The 26,995-nt window shown below is 38.3% G+C and overlaps 1 protein-coding gene across 8 annotated transcripts in view; it reads right to left on the bottom strand.

Annotated features, from left to right (window-relative positions):
• The window catches only part of ZC3H14 (zinc finger CCCH-type containing 14), a 47,751-nt gene extending 21,015 nt beyond the window's left edge, over positions 1-26,736 (bottom strand). For 3 of the 8 annotated variants that reach the window (XM_023731682.1, XM_023731685.1, XM_023731683.1), the window contains exons 1-9: positions 26,594-26,629; positions 26,086-26,128; positions 20,462-20,576; positions 18,199-18,239; positions 17,459-17,654; positions 16,671-17,100; positions 15,857-16,017; positions 15,336-15,436; positions 13,295-13,450 (exon numbers count right to left, since the gene is read on the bottom strand). In XM_023731682.1, coding sequence (XP_023587450.1) covers positions 13,295-13,450; positions 15,336-15,436; positions 15,857-16,017; positions 16,671-17,100; positions 17,459-17,654; positions 18,199-18,239; positions 20,462-20,576; positions 26,086-26,128; positions 26,594-26,629 — 1,279 coding nt within the window. Of the gene's footprint in view, positions 1-13,294; positions 13,451-15,335; positions 15,437-15,856; positions 16,018-16,670; positions 17,101-17,458; positions 17,655-18,198; positions 18,240-20,461; positions 20,577-26,085; positions 26,129-26,593 lie in introns of those variants that run through there. The other 5 variants (XM_023731684.1, XM_023731686.1, XM_004376651.3 and 2 more) reach the window with 4 other exon arrangements.
• Positions 26,737-26,995: the final 259 nt, after the last annotated feature.

The raw sequence follows: 26,995 nt of genomic DNA, 5'->3' as shown, positions 1-26,995 counted from the left end.
GACAAGGGCTATAAGGCAGAAGGGGACAGGAAAGCTGGTGATAGGGAACCCAAGGCTGAATAAGGATAGTGTTGATGTGTTGTGAGGTTGTTAACCATTGTCACAGGGCAACATGTGTACTGTTTAATGAGAAACTATTTTGTTCTGTAAACCTTCATCTAAAGTGAGAATAGCAGCACAACTGGAAGAACGTGGTCGATGTCACTGAACTGTGCATGTAGAAATTTTTGAAATGGTGTCTTTGGCTATGCATATTTTCACCAAAAAAAAAAAAGGTCAAGAAGGGAGAGGGTTGACATGTCGTGGGGTTGTTAACCAATGTCATAAAACAATATGTGTACTACTGTTTAATGAGAAAACTATTTGTTCTGTAAACCTTCACCTGAAGTGCAATAAAAAAAAATAAGTCAAAAAATAAAATAAAAAATTAGGAGACCACTGATATAGAGATGAGGGGCTGGAGAGAGGACTAGAGCAGATGAGATTTCAACAACTTCTGGAAGACAAATACTGGCTGGTGAGGGCATGCTCTAACTTACAGTCTCAAAGGACCACTCTGCTGCTTTGTGGAACAGACTGTAGGTAAGGCTGGCAGCAGACAGACCTGTTAGGTACCTATTCCAATAGTGGAGGCAAGTCATGAATGGTCACCTAAACCAGGATGGTAGAGGCAGAAGATTTGCTAAAGGTGGAGGAAGACGGGGGATAGGAGAGGGAAAGCAAGACAGAAGGAGGAGAGGGAGAGAGAAAGGCACTAGGTTTCTGGCCCCAGCAACTGGAAAGATACAGTTGCCATTAACTTCATCAATAAAATGAGGAAGACTGCAGGAAGAACAGATTGGAGAGAAAGACCAGTAGGTGGTTTTGGACAAGCTTGAGATGCTTTATTATACATCCAAAAAGAAATGTAGAGTAAGCAGCTGAAACAATTCGGAAATCAGGGGCAAGGTCCAGGCTGGAGATATAAACTCAGGAGCTGACAATGCAGAGATGATTTTTAAAGCCCTGAATATGGACAAAATAATCAGAGGGCCATTCAACTGAGAGAAGCTGGAGCGATGAGCAAAGTCGACCAAGAAGGCAGTGGAGCTGAAAACAAGGTTTGAGAATGGTACAGCCACAGACAGACATTTAACAGATAAAATTTTTAATTTTTAAAAGCGGTTCTTTTCTAAAGAAACTGAGCAAATTATCTGGGGAGAATCTAGTCAGCCAGTGGGGATGGCAGCACCCCCCAGGGAAACTCCTCTCCAACAGCAAAGACCCTGGCATGTAACTGCAGCTCCCTGCCTGCTTCATGAAACGCTAACCCTGCATGCAGCAAAGCTTAGCCCGCACAACTCTAGGTAAGCCTTTGTACTACTGCCTGTTCTTAGAGTAGGAACTACATACTTAGAGACTTTTTTTTTTAAAGTTGGTAAATGAAAGAGAAAAAACAAGAAAACAAAAACTGACCTTGAAGAAAATTATCAATTAGGGGGCAAAAGAATTTTCCGAAAAGAAAAAAACCCCTACTCAGGATATTCAGACAAATTTGAGACAATATTGTATCCACAAAACAAGGTATCGTGAAAAACAGAACAAGAGCAAGCTTGTGGAAATTACAAATGTGCTCGCCTCAATAAACGAAAATTCAGTAAGGGAGTTGAAGATAAAGTCAAGAAAATATTCTAGACAGTAAAACAAGATCAAGTCAAAAATAAAGAGAGAAAGATAAGAGATGGGCAGACAGAAGATCAATCTAGAAGTCTATCATTCAACTAACACAATTTCCAAAAGAAGAGAACAGTGAAAACAGCAGAAAAAATGTTTAAAGAATAATGCAAGTGAAATTTTCCAAACTGAAGGGAATTAACTTTCAAGTTAAGATGGTGCACAAAGTATTCAGCCCAAAAGTGACCAGCATCTACAACCCACTGCTGTTGAGTCGATTCCAACTCATAGCAACCCTATAAGACAAAGTAGAACTGTTCCATAGGGTTTCCAAAGCTGTAAACTTTACAGAAGCAGACTGCCACATCTTTCTCCCAGAGTGGCTGGTGAGTTCCAACTGAGCGCTTAACTCTACAGAGCGCTTAACTGCTACACCACAGGGCGCCTCAACTAGCACCTAGACATATTACAATGAAATTTCAGAACACCAAGAACACAGAGAAAATCCTAAAAGTTTCAAGAGGAAAAGAAAAACCACAGGTATTTTACAATGGAGTAAGAACCACATGGGCAACCAACTTCTTACAGCAACAATGGAAGCCTCAAGATAATGAAGCAATGCCTTCAAAGTTCTTAGGGAAATGATTTCCCTATCTAGCCAAAATATCAATCAAGAACTTGGAAAATTTAACCACCATACGCTTTCCTAAGAGGTGTTTTCATAATGTGCTCACAAAATGAAGAAATATACTGAGAAGACAAAGTGGGATCCAAGAAACGTGGAGCAAACTCAAGGAAGAGGAACTCCTCGGGTGACAGTCTTAAAGCTAGAAAGCAACCAGTCAGATTAGCAAAAAAGTGGAGAGAGAGCTCTAGAGGAAGGTACCTAAAAAAAACGGAGGTCAAAGATTTAATAGAATAAAATGATGGACCTTTAAGGTTGTAATACTGGTAGGCAATGCAAGAAGGAAAAAAATTACAAAAAATTAGAACCTGAGCAGGGAGGAAAAAACTGTACAACAGGAAAAAAATAAACTCTAGGGAATCCCGACACAAAAAAACTGTACAAGACTGAAAATGTAAATATAGCTCTGTAATGAATAATATTTACATAATCTCAATAATGTAAATGCTGCTTAGCTGTTCTCAACTTTTAGGGTCTACCTGCAAAGTATAGTAGCCTTAACCAGGAAAACAGAACAAAATCTAAATACGATCAACTCCGACAATACAAAGTACCAAAGAGCAGTTGCTGTCTGGTCAACTCCAACTCATGGTGACAAAAGTGTGTCAGAGCAGAACTGTGCTCCATATGGTTTTGAATGGCTGATCTTTCAGAAGCAGATCACTAGGGCTTGCTTCCAAACAAAAGTACAGATGACAAAATTTACAAGTAGGATAGGGAAGAAGATGTAAGGGTTCAAAAATGGCATAAATATCAGTGTCTTTTGGGAGTCAAAATATACTGAAAGATAGTTAATCAAACAAGAAATAAATATTTAGGTGTACTTAAAATTACAGAAGTAGCCAATAAATGACCTAAAATTAGTGATTTCACTACATGGCGATTCGCTATGTGGTCCTGAAGGCTGGAAAAGGTGTAAATGAATCAGCTCTTTACATATTATAGCAAGAAGTCAACAGATACCATCTAGAGTTGGTAAATGAAGAAACAGTGGTATAAGCTTATTATTATACACATGCAAATATGTTAAAAATATATAAGCAGAAGCATTTAAAAATGGTAGCCTCTGGGAATGAGAAGCCCTGGTGGTGTAGTGGTTAAGATCTCGGCTGCTAACCAAAACGTCAGCAGTTCAAATCCACCAGCCGCTCTTTGGAAACCCTATGGGGCAGTTCTATTCTGTCCTATCAGGTCTCCATGAGTCAGAACCAACTCAACAGCACCTAACAAGAAGAACTGGGAAGTGAGAGTGGTGTAGAGAAGGATGGAACAAGAATGTCGCTTTTTATTTTAAATCTTTCTATACTATTTGATTATTTTTTTAATCTAACAGGAAGTATTAGATTGCTTCCTTTTTCTAAATATTCTATGGTAAGCATATATTCCATAAAGTAAAATATTTTATTTTAAATATATATATGGTTTTTTACACTATATATACCAAACAGGAAGAAACAAAAGAAATATAAAAAAGGAAAATAAAAAAAAATCCATGCCTATACACGTCTTAGTGAAACTTCAGAACAGCAAAGACAAAGAGATCTGGAAAGCAGCCAGAAAGAAAGGACAGACCACCTACAAAGGAACGACAGACAGTTAGAATGACGGAAGTCCACTCAACAAGAATGGAAGCCAGAAGACAGTGGAATGATATAAACAAGGTAATGAGAGCAAATACCTGTTTTTAACCTAGATTTGTATATCCATCAGCACTACTGCACACGAACAAGGAGAAATAAAAACACTCGTGTGTAAACAGACTTTTGGGAAATTTACCAGGAGACCTGTTTCAAGAAAGACTTCTCAACAATATACTTCAAAAATACTTCAAAACATTGGAAAATGATGATCCCCAAATAGAGAGGTGAGAATAAATAACTGACATGTAGGTAAATCCGCACAAACATTGCATGGATAAAATTATAATAATGATGTCCATTTTATGCAACTAACAAAAAGACTAAAATGTTGGAAACATAATGTAAGTCAAGAGGATAAAGGCTGAAGCTAAAGGATTCTAAAGTCTGTTTACTGCTTGAGAACAGGTCAGGATTATCAATTTTTACAGTATTAAATTAAATTTGCATGGTAATATTCCAAAGGTAACTACTAAAAAGAACAGAAATTCAGTGTTTAAATTGCAAACCAGTCAAAAAAATGTTGAACTGCAGTGATTAACAACAATAACAGCAATTAATGAATCTAATAAAGGGCAAAAGAGGAGAAAAAAGAAACAGAAAAGCAAGCAAATGTACATTAGAAAAGAAGATGGTAGAAATCAGTTGAACTACATCAATAATTTTAATAAATGCAAACGGTCTAAACTCTCCAATAAAAGACAAACTCTTACACTGGATTTAAAAAAAAAGAAACCTAGCCTTATGATATTTGAGAGAGAGAGACATTCCTAAAGCTTAAGGACAAAGACAACTGAAAATAAAAGCATGGAAAAGACATATGAGGCAAATACTAATTAAATGGCTTCATTAATATCAGACAAAACTGACTTTATGAAAAAAAGCATCATTTGGCATTGAGGGTCACAGATAAAGAGAAAAGGTTCAATTAGAAGGAAAAGGTAACAATTTAAAATATGTATGCACCTAATATAATAGCCTCAAAGTAAACAAAGTAAAAACTGATCGATACATAAGGAAATTAAATTAAATCCCTCATCATGGTAGGCAATTTCAAAACCCCGTCTCAATTACTGATAAATCAAACAGACCAAAAACTCGGCAAGGTCAAGTTCCAAACAACACAATTGTCGAACTTTATCTATTGAATGTATGCATAATTCTCAACCCAACAATTAGAGTTCACTTTCTTCCAAAATGCACCTGGAATATGTACAAAACTGATTATGCACTAAGCCAGCAATTTTCAAACAATTTTCAAAGATTATGTATCACACAGATCACATTATCTGACCACAATGCAATAAAGTCAGTAGTACATAATTTAAAAATTAAAAAGCAAAAACAAAGCCTCCATATACTGTAAATTAAAAATACTTTCAAATAACTCATGGGTCAAAGATGAAAATCAGAGTGGAAATTAAAGATACTTAGAATCATAATGAAAATGCTATATATCAAAATGTGCGATATGCAGCAAAAGTGACATGCAAAGTAGTATATACAGCTTAAACGCTTACATTTGAAAAGACAGGCTAAGATGAATTAATAAATTGGAAAAAATTTAGGACACATTAGAAATAAGAGCAGAAATCAATGAAAGAGAAAGCAAAAAAAGAATCAATAAAACCAGAATTGTTTTTGTTGTTGCTGTGTGAAGTCTTTGAAAAGACTAACAAAATAAAACAAGCTTCTGGTGACACAATGATCCGAGACAGAGAAGAAAAAGCACAAATATTGTGAAAGCGATTGGCTAGTAAAAAACACAGGCTGGAGAGATGAGACAACAACTGCCAATACATCTGCATACTTAGATTTTAAAAATCCCATCAGAGACAAAGCTTTAAGATAGCAAGTAAGCATGGTAACAGATAATAGTTGCTTACAAAGCATCACCTCTTACTTGTAGAGGGCAAACACCTTTTAACACTGCCCAGGTCACTAGATAGAACGTGGCCAGCAACCCCAGAAGCCCCTCCATGTATCCCATCCTGACCACAGGCCCCTCTAAAAGGAAGCACTACTTGCCTTTTAGAGTAATGACTTAAGTTTCTTTATTGTTTTATCACACAAGTATGCATCCCTAGACACTATAGCTTAACCTTGCCACTTGTATCTTTTAAGTCTTTTAATCTGAAGTCCTGGCCTGACTGACTTACGGTGTCCCAGAGTCTGGATTTTGCTTTTTGCACACTCATGATGCAGTTCAACATGTTCCTCTGCCTCTGCACTTCCTGCAAGCTGACTGCCTGATCCAGAGCTCTGATCACTCAGGTTCAAACCTATTGGCAAGACTAAGGTAGTGTCTTTGTGTTTCATAGGGAGACACAAAATAGCTGGTTTTCACTTCTTAAAAAAAAAAAAAAATGTTTTATCGGGGAACATCTAGCTCAATTGGCATAACACAGTTTTAATGAAAATGTTCTACATTTTACCTTGGTGAGTAGCATCTGGGTTCTTAAAAGCCTGTGAACAGCCATCTAAGATACTCCACTGGTCTCACCCCTTCAGAAGCAAGGGAGAATGAAGATAACAGGATACAAGGAAAAGATGAGTCCAAAGGGCTAATGGACCACAGCTACCAACGCCTCCACCCGACTGAGTCCAGTACAGCCAGATGGTGCCTGGCTACCACCACTGACTGCTCTGACCAGGATTACAGTAGAGGGTCCTGGACAGAGCTGGAAAAGGATGTAGAACAAAATTCTAACTCACAAAAAAAACGCCAGATTTACTGGCCTGACAGACTGGAGAAACCCCAAGAGTATGGCCCTCGGACACCCTTTTAGCTCAGTGGTGAAGTCACTCCCGAAGTTCACCATTCAACGGGGGACTGGACAGCCTCATAAAACAAAATGGGACTAATGAGGCACAGCAGTCTAGGGATAAGGACTAGTAGGCAGGAGGGGACAAGAAAGCTGGTGATACAGAACCCAAAGTTGAGAAGGGACAGTGGTGACATGTCGTGGAGTTGTTAACCATTGTCATAGGGCAATATGTGTACTAACTGTTTAATGAGAAACTATTTGTTCTGCAAATCTTCATCTAAGGTACAAAAAAAAAAAAGAATTATCTACGTGAGATCAAATTGACAACAGCAACTCAAAAGGTTTGATGCGAGGCCTAGGGGGCAGTGAGTTGAAGATAATGGTGATGCAATAATTTGGAAAAGGACAGTGAGAACAGCAGCACAACTGGAAGAATGTAATCGATGCCACTGAATTGTACATGTAGAAACTTTTGAAATGGTGAACTTTGGCTATGTATATTTTCACCAAAAAAAAAAAAAAGGTCCTCCAAAGTCAAGAAGGGAAAGTGTTGACATGTCGTGGGGTTGTTAACCAATGTCATAAAACAATATGTGTACTGACTGTTTAATGACAAACTATTCTGTAAACCTTCACCTAAAAGTACAACAGAAAGAAGTTTTAGTAGCCATTATGCTCAATGCCTGGATTCTTAACTCACTGGGAATTTAAAAACAAGAAACTCAAATTCTATCACTTTGTTTTCACTTATTAGCTGGGATAATTTTAAAAGAGACGATTTTCCCTCATCTAGCTCAGGGGTTGACCAGCTTTCTCTTTCCCCTTGGTGGGCTACACAGCCTCTCACAACTACTCAACTCTCCCTCGAGGCACCCGAGTTGCTTCTAGTTTAGTCTTCATTTCTAAACGGATTTTTCCTCTTATTTCTAATTCTTGAGTTGTCACTTCATTTCTAAATCACTCTAATCTGATACATGTGGTTTTTCATGTCTTGTATCATTTAAGTTTTTCATGTTTTGTGTAATTTCTTAAAGTCTCCGAGCTCATTTTGAAACAGCATGTTACAGACTTGATCCGCTTTTGCCACGTATTTTCTCTGTAATACTATTTATTCTGTTCTTTATTCCCTTTTTTTTTTTAAATAGTTTTTTTTGAGGTTTTGGTGAAAGTTTACACAGCAAGTTAGGTTCCCATCTGAGTTTCTACATGAATTGTTCGGTGACATTAGTTACATTTATCACAACACACTGTTCCTTCTGTGTTCTGTTTTCTTCCCATTCCAGGACTCTACAGTCTCTGCCCCCGTATCTTCTCATCTTTGATCCTGAGCAATGAGGTTTTTTTAAGTAAGGCACTGATCTTACAGGTAATATCCTTTATTTTACGTGCCACTCTGCTATTTCACAAAAAGGTGATCTCAGGGAATAGGCTTGATTCTAGAATCAAAGGGTCTTTCAGGGCAATAGTCTCAGGGAGTCCTCTGTTCCAGTTTGTCTGGTTTTTTATTTAATGTTTTTTTAATAACAATTTAAGTTCTGCTCCATGTATTTCTCCCATTCAATCCAGGACCAACTACTGCAGCACCAGTCAGAATGCTGAGTGGTGGTAGTCGGGCACCATCTAGTTCTTCTGGCTTAGGGTAGATGAGGTTGTGGGTCTTGTAGACTTGTTCCTTCTCTGTGCTTTTGTTTAGCTTCTTACTATTTTGCTCCTGGTGAGTCAAGACCCATAGTTGTGTCTTAGATGGCCACTCACAAGCTTTTAAGACCCTAGAGGCTACTCACTTCACTAGGATACAGACATATGATTCTTGTGAACTATACCAATTGACTGAGTTGTCCCATGAGACTGTGGTCCTAATCTCTTTTCTATTTTATTAACTTTGTATATGATCTGACCCTGACACATTTATTTCTGTTGCTTATCTCAGAAGGTTTGGTTCAGACAGCTTTTCTAACTTCAAAGAGGACCACTTTCTGTTGATTTTGGCATATTAAAAAATATGGTACTTTGCATTTTGAGATTTCCTAACTGTATCCCTCCCCGCTATTATCCGATATTCTCTTTCTTTATCTCTATTGTCTCTTCACTGTTACATTTGACTCCACAACCAAGTAGCTTCTTCCCATCAGAAGTCCTGTCTTTGAAGGGAGCCCCAGCTCAGGTCCATCGAATCTGAGACTTCACAGAGAGCAGACTGCTGCCACCACTCATCTGTCAGTCTGTCATACTGTGGTGGCTTGCATGTTGCTGTGATGCTGGAAGGTATGCCACCGGTATTTCAAATACCAGCAGGATCACCCACGATGGACAGGCTTCAGGGGAGATTCCACACAGACTGGGAGAAGGACCTGGTAATCTACTTCTGAAAAAACTGGCTGATGAAAACCTTATGAATAGCAGTGAACACTGATACAGTGCCAGAAGATGAGCCCCTCAGGTTGGAAGGCACTCAAAAGATGACTGGGGAAGAGCTGCCTCTTCAAAATAAAGTTGACCTTAATGACATGGATGGAGTAAAGCTTTTGGGACCTTCATTTGCTAACGTGGTATGACTCAAAATGAGAAGAAACAGCTGCAAACATCCATTAAAAATCAGAAGCTGGAATGTACAAAGAATGAATCTAGGAAAGCTGAAAGTTGTCAAAAATAAAATGGAACACTTGAAGATTGATATCCTAGGCATTAGTGAGCTGGAATGGACTGGTATTGGCCACTTAGAGTCTGACAAACAAATGGTCTACTATGCAGGGAATGACAAATTGGAAGAGGAATAGCATCACATACATTGTCAAGAACATTTCAAGATCTATCCTGAAGTACACCACTGTCAGTAACAGGATAATATAATACATCTACAAGGAAGATAAGTAAATACGACTATTATTCAAATACACGTGCCAACCAGTAATGTCAAAGATAAGGAAATTGAAGATTTTTACCAACTTCTGCAGTCTGAAATTGATCAAACGTGCAATCAAGATGCATTAAGAATTACTGGTGATTGGAATGCAAAAGCAGAAATGAAAAAAGATCAGACATTAGAAAATACGGCCCCGGTGACAGAAATGACACAGGATATTACATGACAGAATTGACACAGGAGATCATATGACAGAATTTTGCAAGACCAATAACCTATTCATTGGAAATATCTTTCTTCGACAACATAAACGGTGACTATACACATGGACCTCACCAGATGGAATACACAGGAATCAAATCAACTACAACTGTGGAAAGAGATGATAGAGAAGCTGAGTATCATCAGTTAGAACGAGGTCAGGGGCCGACTGCAGAACAGACCATCAACTACTCATACGCGAGTTCAAGTTGAAGCTGAAAAAAATTAAAACAAGTCCATGAGACCCAAAGTATGACCTTAAATACATCCCACCTGAATTTAGAGACCATCTCAAGAAGAGATTTGATGCACTGAACACTAACAACCGAAGAACAGATGAATTGTGAGATGTCATCGAGGACATCATACATGAAAAAGGTAAAAAGTCATTAAAAAGGAAAGAAAAGACCAAAATGGATGTCAGAAGAGACTCTGAAACTTGCTCTTGAATGCAGAGCAGCTAAACCAAAAGGAAGAAATGAAGAGCTGAACAGAAGATTTCAAAGGGCAGCTTAAGAGAACAAACTAAAGTACTATACTGAAATGTGCAAAGACCTAGAGTTACAAAACCAACGGGAAGAACATGATTAGTTCTTTCAGCTTGAGAAATGCCAAAGAAAAAAATTCAAGCCTCGAGTTTCAATATCGAAGGATATTACAGGGAAAATACTGAATGACACAGGAAGCATCAAACAAGACAGAAGTAATACACAGAGTCACTGTACCAAAAAGAATTGGTCAACACTCAACCATTTCAGGAGGTAACATATGATCAAGAACTGATGGTAGTGAAGAAAGAAGTCCAAACTGCACCAAAGGCAATGGTGAAAAACAAGGCTCCAGGAACTGACGGAATACCAACTGAAATGTTTCAACAAACAGATGCAACGCTGGAAGCTCTCACTCAACCATGCTCAGAAATTTAGAAGACAGCTACCTGGCCAACCAACTGGAAGAGATCCAAATTTGTGCCCATTCCAAAGGTGATCCAACAGAATGCAGAATGTATCGAACACTATCATTAATATCACACGCAAGTAAAATTTTGCTAAAGATAATTCAAAAACGGTTGCAGCAGTACATCAACAGGGAACTGCCAGATATTCAAGCTGGATTCAGAAGAGGACATGGAACGAGGGATATCACTGGTGATGTCGGATGGACCTTGGCTGAATGCAGACAATACCAGAAAGATGTTTACCTGTGTTTTACTGACTATGCAAAGACATTCAACTCTGTGGGTCCTAGCAAGTTACGGATAACACTGTGAAGAATGGGAATTCCAGCACACTTAATTGTGCTCACGAGGATCCTGTAAACAGAGACCAAGAGGCAGTCGTTCAATAGAACAAGAGGATACTGAGTGATTTAAAGTCAAGGAAAGTGTGAGTCAGGGTTGTGTCTTTTCACCATACCTATTCAATCTATATGCTAAGCAAATAATCCAAGAAGCTGGATTATATGAAGAAGAACACAGCATCAGGATTGGAGGAAGACTCATTAACAACCTGTGATATGCAGATGACACGACTTTGCTTTTTGAAAATGAAGATGACTTGAAGCACCTATTGATGAAGATCAAAGACAACAGCCTGACAACCAGATCAATAAGCAACATCATGATAAACAGAAAAAATACTGAAGTCGTCAAGGATTTCACTTTACTTGGATCCATAATCAATACCTATGGAAGCAGCGGTCAAGAAATCAAACGATGTATTCCACTTGGCAAATCTGCTGCAAAAGACCTCTTTAAAGTGTTAAAAAGCAAAGATGTCAGTTTGAGGACTGACATGCGCCTAACCCAATCCACGGTATTTTCAATCTCCACATATGCATGCAAAAGCTGGACAATGAATATGGAAGATGGAAGAATTAACGCATCTGAATTATGGTGTTGGCGAAGAATACTGAATATACCATGGACTAACAAAAGAACAAATAAATCTGTCTCAGGAGCATTCTGTACTTTGTACATGTTATCAGCAGGGACCACGCCCTGGAGAAGGATATCCTACTTGGTAAAGTAGAGGTCAGCATAAAAGAGGAAGACCCTCAATAAGATAGACTGACACAGTGGCTGTAACAATGGGCTCAAACACAGCAATGACTGTTAGAAAGGCACAGGACCAGGCAGCATTTCATTCTTTTGTACACATGGTCGTTATAAGTTGGAACCAACTTGACGGCCCCTAACAACAGACTGCTGCAGCCCCTCAAACCCTTAGTGCAGCCTGTTATCCTCGCCTGCTACTGCAGTGGGCCAAATCCCTCCCAGCTTCCAGACGGTCTTCCCAAATTGGCTCACTCACACTTTCCAGGTGTGCCCATTGGCTATTCTGGGGTTTTCTTGTTCTCAGTCCATCATTTATCAGAATGGCATATAATGCTAGTATGGCAAATTGCACATACAGTCAAAAATCTTTAAAAAAATAGATAATGAAAAAACAAATACAGGATGGACTCATAAGGCTTCATGGAACAAGTAGATTTTTAGATGAGTTTGGAACAATTTAAAGACACAGTTGAGGGGGAGTTTTAAGAAAATGTATTACAAGGCTAGAAAAAGTATAAACAACGACGTAAAATTAGAAATAACATAATGACCACACAGATTTTTTGCTGGGGTTTTAAAATTCAGATTTTTGTAGATAAAAGAGAAAGAGAAGAAACTGAAATCTTTCTTGACAGGAATAGAAGGAACAGGCTGCAGAGTAGTGGAAAAGGGCTGGTCAGACCCAAGTGCCAGATGATGGAGCCACCTAAAGGCCCGGTTGCGTCGTCAGTCCTGGACAGTAAGCATGAGAGGAATAGTATAAATGCTCTCACAAGGGAGTCAGAGGATGAGAGTCACACTTGGGAAGTCAGACAGGAGAGTGTCTGTGCAGGAACGGGGACAGATAAAAGGAAAGGGGAAGCAGAAAGATCAGTTGAAAGCTAACTGCAGTATGTCAGACAGCATGGATACAGTAGGGTCAAGGGAACTATAAGGCGGATCTGGCAGTCACAGAGACAGAACACTAAGGCGAGATTTCAAGATAACTAAGATTTCAAGCTTGAGAGAACAGCGGTAGGATTAACAAAAAGAGGGGAAGGGAGACTGTGGATTATCTACATTATCTTTAAGCAGGAGGTTAGTAAAACGGCGTCAAAATTTTGGTAATTCTTGAGGCTGGGTCACTGGGTTCATGGGAATTCATTGTACTATCCTTCCCACTTTTGAAACTGTTAAACACTTCCAATAAATAAGAGTTAAAAACATTTCTGAGAAGTGTAGGTTTCCTCATGGTCCCTTCTTATTCTATTTTTAGACCTAATCAGCACTTTCCCCATAGCATAAGTAACATTTCATAACAACCCATTGGAAAATATTTAATCCCTCATGAAAAAAGTGTAATGAGGAGCAAATTATCATTTAAATTATTACCTTGACTTTTTTCTATATTATCTCCTTTTGTTTCCTCTTCTTTAATGGGGGGACTTATCCTGGGAGGCCTGCTTTGCACTTGGACCACTTCTGCTAGCAATTCTTCTTGAGAAGTTCGAGTTCTAGGAGCAACTGGGAGTGTCTGTTTCTGTGGGACTTTTATATGAGGAAAAAAGATGGAAATGTAAATTCAGTGAGACATCGAAACTCAACAGCAAATATGTTATATTAAACATAAATGTTTCCTTGCGTTTATAACACATAAGGAGTTTGAAACAGTTCAGAAATACCACCTCATTTTCTTACAACACTCCTGAGAGATACTTTATCTATTACTCATACACACACACACACACACACACAACTATATGTGTTAAGCCACATGCCATAAACACATAATAGCACATATATATTTATTTGTAACCAAACGCAGTATAGTATTTGCTTTATGATCTTAGATCATCCAGGTAAAAAAAAAATTTCCATGCTATTTCTTTAAAACTTGTGGATCTCCAACTATTATAAAAGCAGGAAATTTCAAGGTCATAGCGAGCATATTTCTCATCATTCTAAATGACTAACATTGCTAATGGACCAGAAAAAGGAATGCAATCAGGTTAAATCCCTACGTAAAGTGTTGGGCTTTCCTTGACAATCCTTACCCTATATGCTAAGACCCATTTAATCTTACGTGCAAGGTTAAATTAAGATGAAGAGAAACAAGGGGAATACATGACTACTGGGATCAAAAATTGATAGCTAACAGTTTATTTTACTTTGGGAAGGAATCATCAAAAAAGGTGCAAGAGAGAATGGACAAGCAAAGCAATATTGGAAGAACATTCCTCAGATCCACAGAAGAAATAAAATAGATACATGCTAAAGACAGCAGTTATCATCAGCGTGTTAACAGCAAGCTGGACACACTGGTATTGCAGGTGGGGTACAGAGTATGGAATTTATTGACAACACAATATGGCGATCATCATTTAGTTTGCATTTCAGAATGACTTTCTGCAAGATCAGCTTATAGCTGATTCATCTCCTTTGTTTTAAATACATGTAACGCCTTTATATTCTCTCATAAATGATTTAGTACCTCCACTAGGACTGGAGTCAGTTCTTGCCTTATATTTCATTAGTGGGTTCCACTGAAAGAAACCGAACTGTTCATATAACACTATCTTTTTATTTATTTTTATTTTTTAATTTTTTCCCATACACAGGTTTATACATACACTGTTATGTGACTCTAACTGCTCTCCCCATACTGTGACAGCACACTCCTTTCCACCTGATTCCCCATGTCCATTCAACCAGCTCCTAACTGTCTCTGCCTTCCCATTTCACCTCCGGACAGAAGCTGCCTGTTTAGTCTCTCGTATCTACTTCAGCTAAGAGGCACACTCCTCATGAGTATCACTTTATGTCCCACAGTCCAGTCCAATCCCTGTCTGAAGAGTTGGCCTCAGAAATTGTTTTAGTTCTGGGCTGACAGAGAATCCAGGGGCCATGCTTTCCGGGGTTCCTCCAGTCTCAGTCAGACCATTAAGCCCGGTCTTCTTACTAGAATTTGAATTCTGCACCTCACCTTTCTCCTGCTCCATCTGGGACTCTCTGTTGTAATACTAGTCTTAATCAAACAAATTTCCCTAACTTTGGCCACTTAATATTATCCAATTTTTCTCCCTTTTCACCCATAAATTCGTATCTAATATTGAGTCTAATGCTATTGATACTAAAGTTCCATCTGTATCAAAACTCCCTTTAAATTTTTTTATTATATATTTCATGCACATTGGAATGAGAATAAGAGGCATTACATGGTGCTCAAAGAACTAAATTCTAGTGACAGCTGGGAAAGTTTCTCAAACTGCTCAAATCATCTTTTAAAATCACTTTTCCCTGAGCCTCATTTTAGTCCTGACATCTGGCAGGAGCCTTCATTTACCATGATTTAGAGAGCATTTATTTTCAGCTTACTCAAGAGTTACAGAAATCTCTCTTGCATTTATTTACCCAATGTAAACATTTAAATTACCTGTAGAATAGTTTGTTGTTTTTGTTACAGATTCTTGAGCTTCAGATATAGCTTTCAGAATTAGATTCTTGTTAGCTTGTTTAGAAGGTGGAAGCGAAGGTCTAAAAGAGTTAAGAAAGGTACTTTTATTACATCTTAAGTTGAGTTCTCTTTTGGGAGCCATCCATTACGCTTTTCCTACCGATTTCTCTTAGGTTCTGAACAGACTACCTGTAGTTTTTAGGAAGTGCCAACTACACTGAAATCTTGTGACTTGTTTTTTTTTAAATGAGTCTGATCAACAGTTTTTCCCATCATATTACAGTTCATAATATTCTCTGCAATCATCTCCATGTTAAGAAATGTTTCTCTCATTAATATAAGTGCTACTCAAACACCAGTGCAAAAATCTTACATGTTATAAAATTAAATTATTATTTATCTTCATGATTATCCTCTTCAGGAAACCCAAAAGACTCCACTGGCAGCTAAAGACCACCTTACAGACAGTGGAGGACTAATTTACAGACATGTTCAGGTACCTCCTCTCAGGCTTTGCTGGCACTGACACACTGCTGGAGACGCTTCCTGTTCGCGAGCCATAATCATCATCTTCCTCCTCTTCTTCTCCATCGTGACTGAATTTTTTTACTTTAATAACCGAACTTACCACAGGCAACTTTCTCTTCCGAAAGTTTTCTTCCTACAATAGACAAATTTAGAAACATTTACCTAGTCCCAGAAAATAACAAAGCTGCATCACAGAATATTTTTCCTTTTTAATAAAAGCCAGTCATAGGAAGAATTCATGGGATATATTTTTTTTTAAATAAAAATATAAATGTTATCCTTAATAGCCAATTTTTAGCTAAAATAAAAATTAGAGCTTTACACTCGTTTTATGAACATCTGCAGATAGTACTACTGAGGAACAGACAAAACGGAGTTACTTGGTTGCTTAGCAGCAACTACCGTAAAATATCTAAAACTGACCTAAAGCCTCCCAAAAGTTATGTTAAGGTGTGAAATATAGTGATGATGATGACATGTAATCACATTACAGAATATCTTAAAAGCATAAACAATGTAATTTTAACACAGACCTCTCCTACGGGTTACCTGCAGGAGAACCTGAGATTTGAGATCGGCTATCTCAGGTGCTAGCATCATAGGAAGGTACACAAGACAGAAAACCAGCTGTGGAGAGGAAAATCTGACTGGAGGAATGTGCTGAGTAGCACAGAAATCAGTTTAAAATAAACTTGACATGTATGTCTAGTTACTTCATCTACGTTTTAGTACCAAGAACTACCAAAGTTCAGCTGAACAAGCAAGAATTTAAAAGCATACACCAACCTCACTGCTCATTTTTTCTGAGTTGTTTCTGAAGAAGGGACTGTAAGTCTTGTCTAAGCTGTTCAGCACTTCTGGTTCACACAAGCGTCCGGCGTCATACACCCGGCTGTTCTGTGTGTCGACTTGTTTGGCAGCTTGAACACTGTTTTGCTGCTGTTGAAATTGCAACCTGTTTAAATGAGCACCACTGTCTGCATTTCGACTTGCAGGTGGCCGATAAATTTCAATAGAGGGGCGAGAAGATGCATACGTTAGTGTCACTGTAGGTTTTTTTTGAGATAAGGCATTCTCCTGCACAAAATTGAGATCTTCATCAATGAGATCATCTGGCTCAGGCTTAATATCAATCACATCTTCAGAGGGTGCGGGCTCCCTCAGAGGTTTCACTGTTGACATCAGTCGGGTTGCAGCTCCATCATCGTAAGTCTGTCTATTTTTTTAAAAAAAACTTGTTACAATCGATTTAGAGTAGTATCGTCCTATCTTCAAAGAAGAGTTCACTTAAAATATTTTAATGGAAAAGTCTGCGTACTCCCTTTGTGTACTCCATTATACACTGCTTCGAAATTGAATTGTTTAAAACTTTGATTTTCTACACTTGAAATAAAAGATAGTCACATTTATCCAAGTCTTCTTACCCATTCATTATTTTATTCAAAAAATTTCTCATGAATACCCCACTGTTTCCAAAAATTGCTACAAACAGCAATTTCAAGATATAAAAACTAACGTTAGATACCACATCCACATACCCACCCACCCAGAGCACATCTACACAGGACTCTTACCTGACACTGGTGCTTTTCTGTTCCTGTGAACTTGTGGAGACTCTGGTATCTCTTTTTTCAGACCTGGTGCTGGAAACTGCAAGGGGTGGTACCGCAGCTTCGTGCCTTCTCTCATCTCCTCGACTGAAACTGCCCTTGTTGAAAGGCACGTTACTATCAAAGATGCTGCTATCGGATGACTTCACGCTAGAGGGTTCTGGCAAGAAAAGGGCGTGATCTTTTTCATCTATTTTTATTCCTTCAAACGTTCCCTTCCCTCATCATCAATTTAAAATCAATACGTTTCTTGCAGAAAATTTGAAACATATTTAAAAAAAAAAAACAAAAACCAAAAAGAACTAAAACCCACCAATTATCCCACTGGTGATTTTTCTGGGAAAAGTATACATACATATTTTTTTGAAAACTGATACATACATCTTGTGTGTGTATATCAGAATTTATTCAATTTATTATTACTAAATTTTTACATAGTTTCCAGTTATGAAATTCTGAGACATCCTTGAGGCTAAATCTTTGCCCACCTGTATAATTATTTCCTTATAATACATAACTCTCCCTTAAATTACCTTTGAGTTATATTAAATTTATTGCTCTTAAATTCATAAAAATATATGCTTCCTAAAAATGTTCAAATGGACTACTGGTTTCAAATTTCTTTTTCTAAAGCAATATAAATGCTGAACTTTAGAAACAAATCATATGCTATAGGGAAAAAAAAAAGTTTTTACAAATCTTACCAGTTGTAACAGAGCGAAGTTTATCTAAAACACCATGAAGCCTAAAAGAAAAAGCAAAATATTAAAGCCTCCCTTAATCAAGAAACATTTTATTTCAACTGCCACTCTAAATTTGATGACATTATAAAAATCAGTATTTAGATAAATACTGACAAATGGTATTTAATAGAGTTAAAATTAATTTCCAAGTTTCGTATTAATAAAAAAGGTTTTACATGAATACTGCAGAGACTAATCAAAAATCAGATTATTTTTTCTTCACTGTTTTCAACATCTAGCCTCTACAAACATAAGGCTAAGTAAGGATCTCATCTGTCCACACCATCCTGACCTACAAATAATGTAACTTGGTTTCACAATGACTAAAGCCTCAATGTAGCTTACAGTAAAACAAGATAAAGTATCACGTACATGTTACATAAATTATTATAACTGCTTAAGCAGAGTTTAAATTTATTTTAACTATTTACATGGTTTCTTAGATAACTAAATTCTGAGAAGTGAAAAAATTTATAAATAATTCCAAGATATGCTATACCACTTCACTATGACTATTACTTTTAAAACGAATGCTATAAGCAAACATTAGACCGCAACCTTGCTTATAACATAAGCTATTATCATAGTTACAGAGGAAGCAAATTTGCCTTGCAGTCAAGAGGTCATGTTTGCTTAAAATATCAGAAAAATCACATTTTAACACTGTTTCACCCAGAATCCAGCCACACGCCACTGTCCCCAAGAACACAATTATTGCAGGGCTCCCAAGAATCCAGGATAGTCTGTTTCGGGCTGGTGTCACGAACACTTAGCTGAGGAAAAGAGAGTGCCAAAATTGAGACACCATCACTTCCATCAGTATATTTCAAAGGTGAAAAAGTTGAACTAATTTGATTTTAAATTCAGATTCCATTATTAACCTGTTGATGTAAGAAATCTGCCTCAAGTATTGCATCAAGTTCTCTGAGAAAGGATCTACCATGCTAATCTCAGATTAGTGGGACTCAAACCCAAAGTGTCCAGAAGTTGAACCAAGTCAGATCATAAAAAAAGTACAGATGTAAGTACTGCTGAAGATTTAAAAAAAAAATCTGAGGACAAACTGTAACAATGGATTAGGTCACCCACACTGAAGCAGGGTGCGTATCAAAACCTTTGAGGACCGCTGCTCTAACAACGTTCTTCAGAATGTGTGTAATATAAACCCAGAAAATTCTGTGTGGAATTTTTTGCAAGACTTCATGAGAACTACAAAGCATATAGCTGTCTGCTGGGGCAAAAACACCTTGAAAATAAAATCTGGTTTAAAGACAAGAAGTTAACCTGCTTCATCGACCTCTTTTAGTACCTCCGATTGAGACAGAATCAACTCAACAGCAACGGGGTTTGTTTCGGTATTCTTTCTCCCAGTCTCTTGCAATTCAAAAATGAAGCAGGCCATTTTGCTCCCTCAGCTCTTCCTTCATCATCCACTAGTGCCGTAATTTGTTCCTAGTCTGAGGGTTATATGAGTACTTCCTGCTCTTCTCTGGGCCACATCGTTACTCTCCCCCATCCCTCACTGTACCTCAGACCAGATACCAGGACATCTTAAACTGAATCGAACCCTTTTAATCAGTAATTCTCAAGTAAGGTATATGTGGTTTGAAAAGGGACGTTGAAACGTATGTTAACTCATACCTGAAAACAAAGTTGCCTATTTCAAAATTTTAAACCTTAAAGATGATTGAGGTTTTTGTCTGTCAAATGAAGGCAGGAGTTAAAAAGTAAAAAAAGCTAAAAAAAAAAAAAAAAAAAAAACCTTAGATAACTAAAAAGAACAAAAAAGAGTTAACTTGTTGGAATATAAGGAATATAAGAAGTTAACTCAGCTCAAACAACATATGTAATTGGTTTTAGTGGAGGGAAAGGAATTATGAGATACAGAAGTTTACAAACAAAAGTTACTACAGCTCACACATACTAAGGACTCACTATGACAGGCACATTGTAAGCACCTTACATGTATTAGCTCATTTAATCCTCACAATAAGCCTAAAAAGGAGGTGAGTTACTATCCCCATTTCACAGATGGAGAAACCAAGGCCAGCAGCAGAGCCAGGATTAAACTCTGGCAGTTTGGCTCCAAGGCTGTGCTCTCATCACTCACAACCTGCCTGTTCACACTGAACCTAACTCGCCTGTCAAGTAACTCTTTCCAGACAGAATGCCTACTCTGACTTGTCCCAAACTGTGGTCTGAGGCGTAGATATTCGAAACATACCATACGGTGAATCGAACTGTGTTGTTCCCTAGAAACAGGGACAGGTCCTCTGTCATTTGGTCCTGACTTTTCTTGTTGGCCACCATCACCATAATGTAATCAGGAAGTTCTTCATCTATTTAAAAGGAAAAATATATCAAAACTTTTCTACGTTTTCCTCAATATTTTCCTCTACTGATGTGCTCGAAAATATAGACGCAGCTCTAAGAAGAATCACTATCTCAGCTCTACTGAAATTATGTTGGACAAGAATGCATAGCTTTGATTTTTTTTCTCTTCATTCCTTAAGCATTTCAATGACTAGAAAAAAAGGAACTAGGAGTAAATAAAGAACATTTGTAACTAAGATCTTCTAAACTACAGTATAAACTTGAGACTGCATTCACTTCTGCGAAAGGAATCTTTTCATTGCTCACTAACTTCAGAGATGCTTTCAGAAAGTATCTGGACATTCCTCAAAAAGAATAAATTGAGATTAGTTTTGTGTTTGCTTATAATGTTTCAAAATGATACTAATTTCTCAAGAGAAATTTTTTATCCTTTATTTAGGCAGATTTCAGTCACTCAGGGTAACAAACTTGCAACAACATCAAATAAACAAAAACCACCCCAAAACTCTACATCATTTAAAGAATTCAATTTCAAGATTCAATAATTTCAACTCAATTCATTCTTTTACTTTTATACCCTCCCACACAGAGTTATGAAGAAAGAGCTCTAAGAACCAAAAAACAAACAAAGCCAACAAACCCACTTCAGTAAAAAGATGAGGAAGCAAAAGCCACTTATCAGGACTCTAACCCCTGCACAAATAACTCCTTTAGATTTCTTTAATACCTTAAATACTCATAATATTTCTATGTAAGGCAGAAAGGTTCATTTCAGAATTACCATCAAATATTTGTTTCAAGGAGAAATATCAAAAATCCGGTTCTAGAAGAAGGCACAAATACATTAAGAAAGCCCAATCTATGAAAGGAAAGAGAGAAATCAGAACATTGGATGGAAGCTTACATTATGAAGTGAGAAAATGCCCCCAAGGATAAGTACCCAGCCATTTAATTATTCCCTATGCAGATTATCAAAAGGCTCCCAATGCTTTCTGGCAATTCTGATAAATAAGCCTGGTAGCTGATTTTATGCTATGATTTCTTGAACACCTAGGATGGGCCATCACTCAATTCAGGAAAAGTCAGTAGACAAAAAATTGGGGTACCTTGGCAGCTTTGACCATTTTTCTCCCTCATAATGTCAGTGATGAAAACAAACACTGTGCTTTCTGCACTATGTATTGGTTTGTATTTTCCAAAATTTTGTAAGATTGGATGTGGTTGCTTGGATGCAAACTAAGGGCAAGGAAGGGTAGGAAGGATGAAATTACAAAGGAGCCCCAGGAAACTTTCAGGGGTGATGGACATGTTCATTATCTTGATTATAGTGGTTTCATGCATATATACACTTCAAAACATACCAAACTGTACTCTTAAGTGTGTACAGTTTAACGCATGTCAATTTTATCTCAATAAAGCTGTTAAAAATCAATAGGTTGTTTTCTCGGTAGATTAGTGTCCTTGGGTAACGAAAACGGTTAAGCACTCAGCTGCTAACTGAAAGCCTGGCAGTTCGAATCCACACAGAGATGCCTCAGAATAAATGCCTGGGAATCTACTCCCAAAAGGTCACAGCCACGGAAAACCCTTTGGATCCTAGTTCTACTCTGAAACACATGGGGTTGCCAGGAGTTGGAATCAACTCAACAGCAACTGGTTTGGTTGGATTTGTTTCTTCTCAATAGACATACAATGGGAAATAAGAATGTAACAAAAAAAGTAAAATGTAATCATGATACTGCGCTACAGAATTCTGAAGGATTTCTCAGGTTCACTTGAAATTAGTATACTGAAAAGAAAAAGGCAGTAAAGTATTTGAAGGCTTCTTCTAAAATATCAATGAAAAACTGTTCTGAATTACCATTGCCATCTCACTAAAGTGCTCCATTTTAAACACACACACAAAAAAGACCTTATCATCTCTAAAATGGGTTGTTCACCTTTGTATCCCATCCAATCTCTTTTTAAAAGAGATAGCCAAGTGCTTATTAAAGAATTGTTTTCATAACCTCAAAGGTAAGTGAAAATGCTTTGAAAACTATAAAATACGTATTTTTACTACAATTACATTTCCATCTTAGATTACATTAAACTTTAGCTAGGTTTTTAACAAACTCAAAATTCCTGTCATAAAATTTTTGATAAAAGATGTTGTTGATAGCTGTCATCAAGTGGATTCCGACTCACAGCAACCCCATGTATACAGAGTATAAATGATGTTGTTCAGTGATGTCAAGTCAATTTTCAACTCATAGCGGCCCAATGTGACAGAACAGAACTGCCCCATAGAGTTTTCTAGGCTTAATCTTTAGGGAAGGAAGACTGCCAGTCTTTCTCCCACAGAGCCGTTGAGTGGGTTCGAACTGCTGACCTTTCAGTTACCAGGTGAGCACTTAACCATTCATTGCGCCACCAGGGTTCCTTGTATAAATGAGAGTAGTCACTAATAAAATTGAATTTATACTCAAACATGTTTGTGCTTTCATGTGCTAGAATAAAGAAAATTCTTAGTGTAGCTTTTCTGTGGATTTCTCTTTTTGATCCAAAGCAAGTTCCTGGCATATAGGTGGCATCCATCAAATGTTAAAGGAATAAAAGAATAAATAAACTCTGGTTCAGCTTCATCTTTAACCTCTCTGGGCTCAATTTCTCCTCTGTTAAAGCCTTACAATTCTGACAACAGATAATTTATGAAATGCACCCAGCACATGGTAGGTACTCCATAAATTAACAATCCTCACACTTTTTGGTCTCAGGCCACTTTTACACTCTTCAAAACTATTAAAGACCCCAAACAGCTTTTGTTTATGTAGGTTGTATCTATTGATATTCACATTAGAAACTAAAACTAAGAATTCTTAAAAACGTGTATTTAAGAGTAATAATACAACCACTCCTCACTTATCAAGATGGTTAGGTTTCAAAGACTATCATTATGTGAAGATGGGCATTATGCGAAAATGGAGGAAGATCACATCAGATCACAAAATATTATGTGGGACACATATGTCCCTTTGGACCCAAGAGGCAGAAACGGGAGGTGGATGTTCTATGTCCCACTGTTCATGAAAGGATTACTGCCAGATGTATATTGTTAACGTGTAAAATAGTCAGTATATTTTTTACTATTGTTGTAAACGCAAAATGTCAGATGAGATAGTGAGTTTAGGTGTACACCTATAACATATTAACAATAAATCCATTCTGTTAATAAAAGTAACATTATTTCTATGAAAATCAACTGTATTTTCCAAAACAAAAATAAAGATTTAGCGCAAAGAGTTGTTTTGTTTCATATTTTTACAAATTTCTTTAAGATCTAGCTTAAAAGAAAATGGTTGGATTCTCATTTCTGCTTCTGAATTTAATTTGTTGTGATATGTTGTTTCAACTGAAGATGAAAAAAATCTAGTCTCACTCAGATATGTAGTTGGAAAAGATAAAGTATTTTATAGCCCTTTCAGGTAATGTGGACATTCTTGGGTGATACTACACTGTAACTTGACAATTGGTAATTTCACAAAGGTTGGCTGAAATGCGGAATCTAAAACTCCAACAATAAGCTTTTTTTTTTTTTTACTGTTACACAAAAATCCATTGATCCACCTGCACTTTTAATGGATCTTTTGACCATGAGTAAATTTGTAACATTATATATTGGTTATTGGGAAAATACTTGTTCACCGAGCTATGTAACCTGTGGACGTGTTGATATATTTCATTACACGATAAAAAAAAGACTCATATTCCTTGATATCACCACTGATTTCAATGAAAACGTCTTTAAATACTAGGAAGCTGTCAAGGCCATGGAGACAGACACAAATTTTCCAAAATTCTAATTTTCATATGAAAGCTCAACTTTTGTCATTGGCAACAATAACTATCAGTTCTTTCCCTTTGCTCACTTTCAAGAGGCTGTCTGCCAAATACCTAAGTGTACATAACCACAGTCTGTCAGTCCTTCTTAGACATTAAAAATTATGTTCCATGTTTTGATCAAAAAGATTTTATATGAGCATCTTGATCAAAAGGGGGAAAATGTAGAATACAATTTAAAATTATCATGGAATCCAGACTTTCTGGAGTCACTGACACTGGATGAACTCCCAAAACTACTGCCCTCCCATAATCTTTAAACCTTAAACCAAAAATATGCCTTGAAGTCTTTTTTAAACCAAGTAATAGTTTAGCTTAATTAGTAAAGAATGTCTACCTTGAGCAATGCACTCTTTTAAGAACTATCTATATGGTATCAAATCAACAACATCAACTAGAAAGATTAGATAGGAAACTTAGGGTGCAGTGAGTTTACATTAATGGGAGAGGGACAATTCAGAAAATGAGGGTGAGAATGGTTGTACAACTTGAAGAATGTAATCAATGTCCCTGAACTGTACATGCAGAAATTGAACTGGTTTATGTTCTGCTGCGTATATTCTCAACAAACAAAATTTTTAAAAAATGATATTCCATTCAAAGGTGGTAGTTCAGTTCCCAACTCTATCACATAGAAGTTTTTCCATAAGACAGCATACTTCAGTATACAGAAGTGCTTTCAGAGTACTTCCTATTTACTCACTCTGAATATTAAAGAGATGTAGTCAAGAGCCAGGGTTTAAAAACACACTGCTACTGCTTAATTAATGACATTCTTAAGTTCAACTGGCTTTTTTTTTTTTTAACTGCAAGTTGGGAGTGGTGAATAACATGATTTCTAGTACGAGTTTGGTGTGACTATCTTGATTCAGGCTAAGATACAACAATTTTACCCACCATTGCTTGTGCACAATCCAAATGTCAACACAGTGAAAATGGCAGGTACCATCTTAATATACTATGAAAACAGCTTTGACTTCAGACACCCTGGGGGTCTCCCACACTTAAGAATTGCTCTCTAAGTAGTTGTTATTACTTTTATAGAATGTACGGACTTTGAAGCCAAATACACCCAGTCTTGCTCAAGTAGGTATTCAAAATCTGTTTCCACGCTTGTATAATTGTGGATATTACCAGGTACCTTCCCATGTTCTCCTGGGGATTATCATGTTAATTTACAGCAGTTAAGCAAAGTAACTGGCCCAGAATAAACATTCAAATTATAAACCACAAAAGAATGCGGGAGAGGAAACGTTACTGTCGCAAAGTGAGAGAAAAAGGGGTAGAAGAAAATAGTTATCTGAAATCAAAACTCAAGGAACCATTAGAGACAAATGCCAGAAAGCCTCAACCGTTCATATCCAAACTAATAGTTCTGAAAACAAGACTAGGAAATGAAACTACGGAAAACAAAATAAAACCGGACAAACATTAAGGAAAATATGATAGAACCTTAACAGAGGCAGCCAAACAATTTCCAAACACCGTATCAGAAAGCGGTTTAAAAAAAAAAAAGATTTGAAAAGACAGAAGTGCCCTCTCCAAAAACACGACGGGAAAAATGCATTCACTAAAACTCAGTAAGCTGCAAACTCTAAATTTTATTAGGCTAACAACAACAAAAAACAAACTTACCAACATAAGCTCCTAATTCTTGCAATTTTCCCTTAATGGCACTCTAAGGGGAGGAAAAAATGTGCATATCAGAAAAGTGGCTCTTAGAAGCAGCGCGGAGGCAACTCTGATGGTGCACACAGCTCCGCCTGCTCCTCGGGGGCCCGGGCGGGGGGCGAGGAGGCGCCTCGGCTCTCCCCTGCCCCCGCGGCGCCCACCTCCAGCCGCGAATCGAGAGCTGCTCTCACCCGGCTGGCACGCGTCCTTCCGTTTCCCGAGGGCTACTTCTTCATCCGCAGCCCGGCCGCGCAATCGGAGGCTGCGTCTGCGCTCAGGCCCGAGGTGGCCTGGGCGAGCAGGCGCCGCTCGCCGACCTGCGGCCCGTCGGGAGCGCCCGGGGCTGGCAGGCCGCGGCGGCCAGGCCGGGCCCACCATCCCCGTTACTCCTGACAACCGCACGCCCGCCCGCCCTCCGCGGCCCAGCCCCGGGCCCGCTTCCCTCCTCCGCCCTGCGCCGGCAGGCGCTCACCCGGATCTTGCGGCTGATCTCGGTGCCGATCTCCATGGCTCCGCGGGCGGCGGGCTCGGCACTGACGGCGCTTCGCTTACCCGGAGCCCGGCGCCGGCTCCACTCGGCAGACCCTCCGCCACCGCCGCCGCTCCGCCCACGGCCGCGCGCACTGCGTGCCCCACCCCCGTCGGCCCGGCGCAAGAGAGCGAGCTAGGGCGAGCGCGGCTGCGCCTGCGCATGCGCCCGCCTCGGCCCGCGGAGCCTGAGCTCCTGCGCCCTCTGCTGGCAGCAGAGAGGAGAGAGGCCCCGTCCGAGCCACTTCGGGCAATTCATGTTCCCCCTTTCTGGCCTCCGCTTATCCGTCTTACTCTCCTTTGGAAAATTAGGATGAATTAAACGTGCAGCAGAAAGACCCCGGGC

The sequence above is a fragment of the Trichechus manatus genome, unplaced genomic scaffold (assembly GCF_000243295.1).
Source record: "Trichechus manatus latirostris isolate Lorelei unplaced genomic scaffold, TriManLat1.0 scaffold00045, whole genome shotgun sequence".
NCBI classification, from domain to species: domain Eukaryota; kingdom Metazoa; phylum Chordata; class Mammalia; order Sirenia; family Trichechidae; genus Trichechus; species Trichechus manatus.
This window is presented reverse-complemented; position numbering and strand designations above follow the sequence as displayed.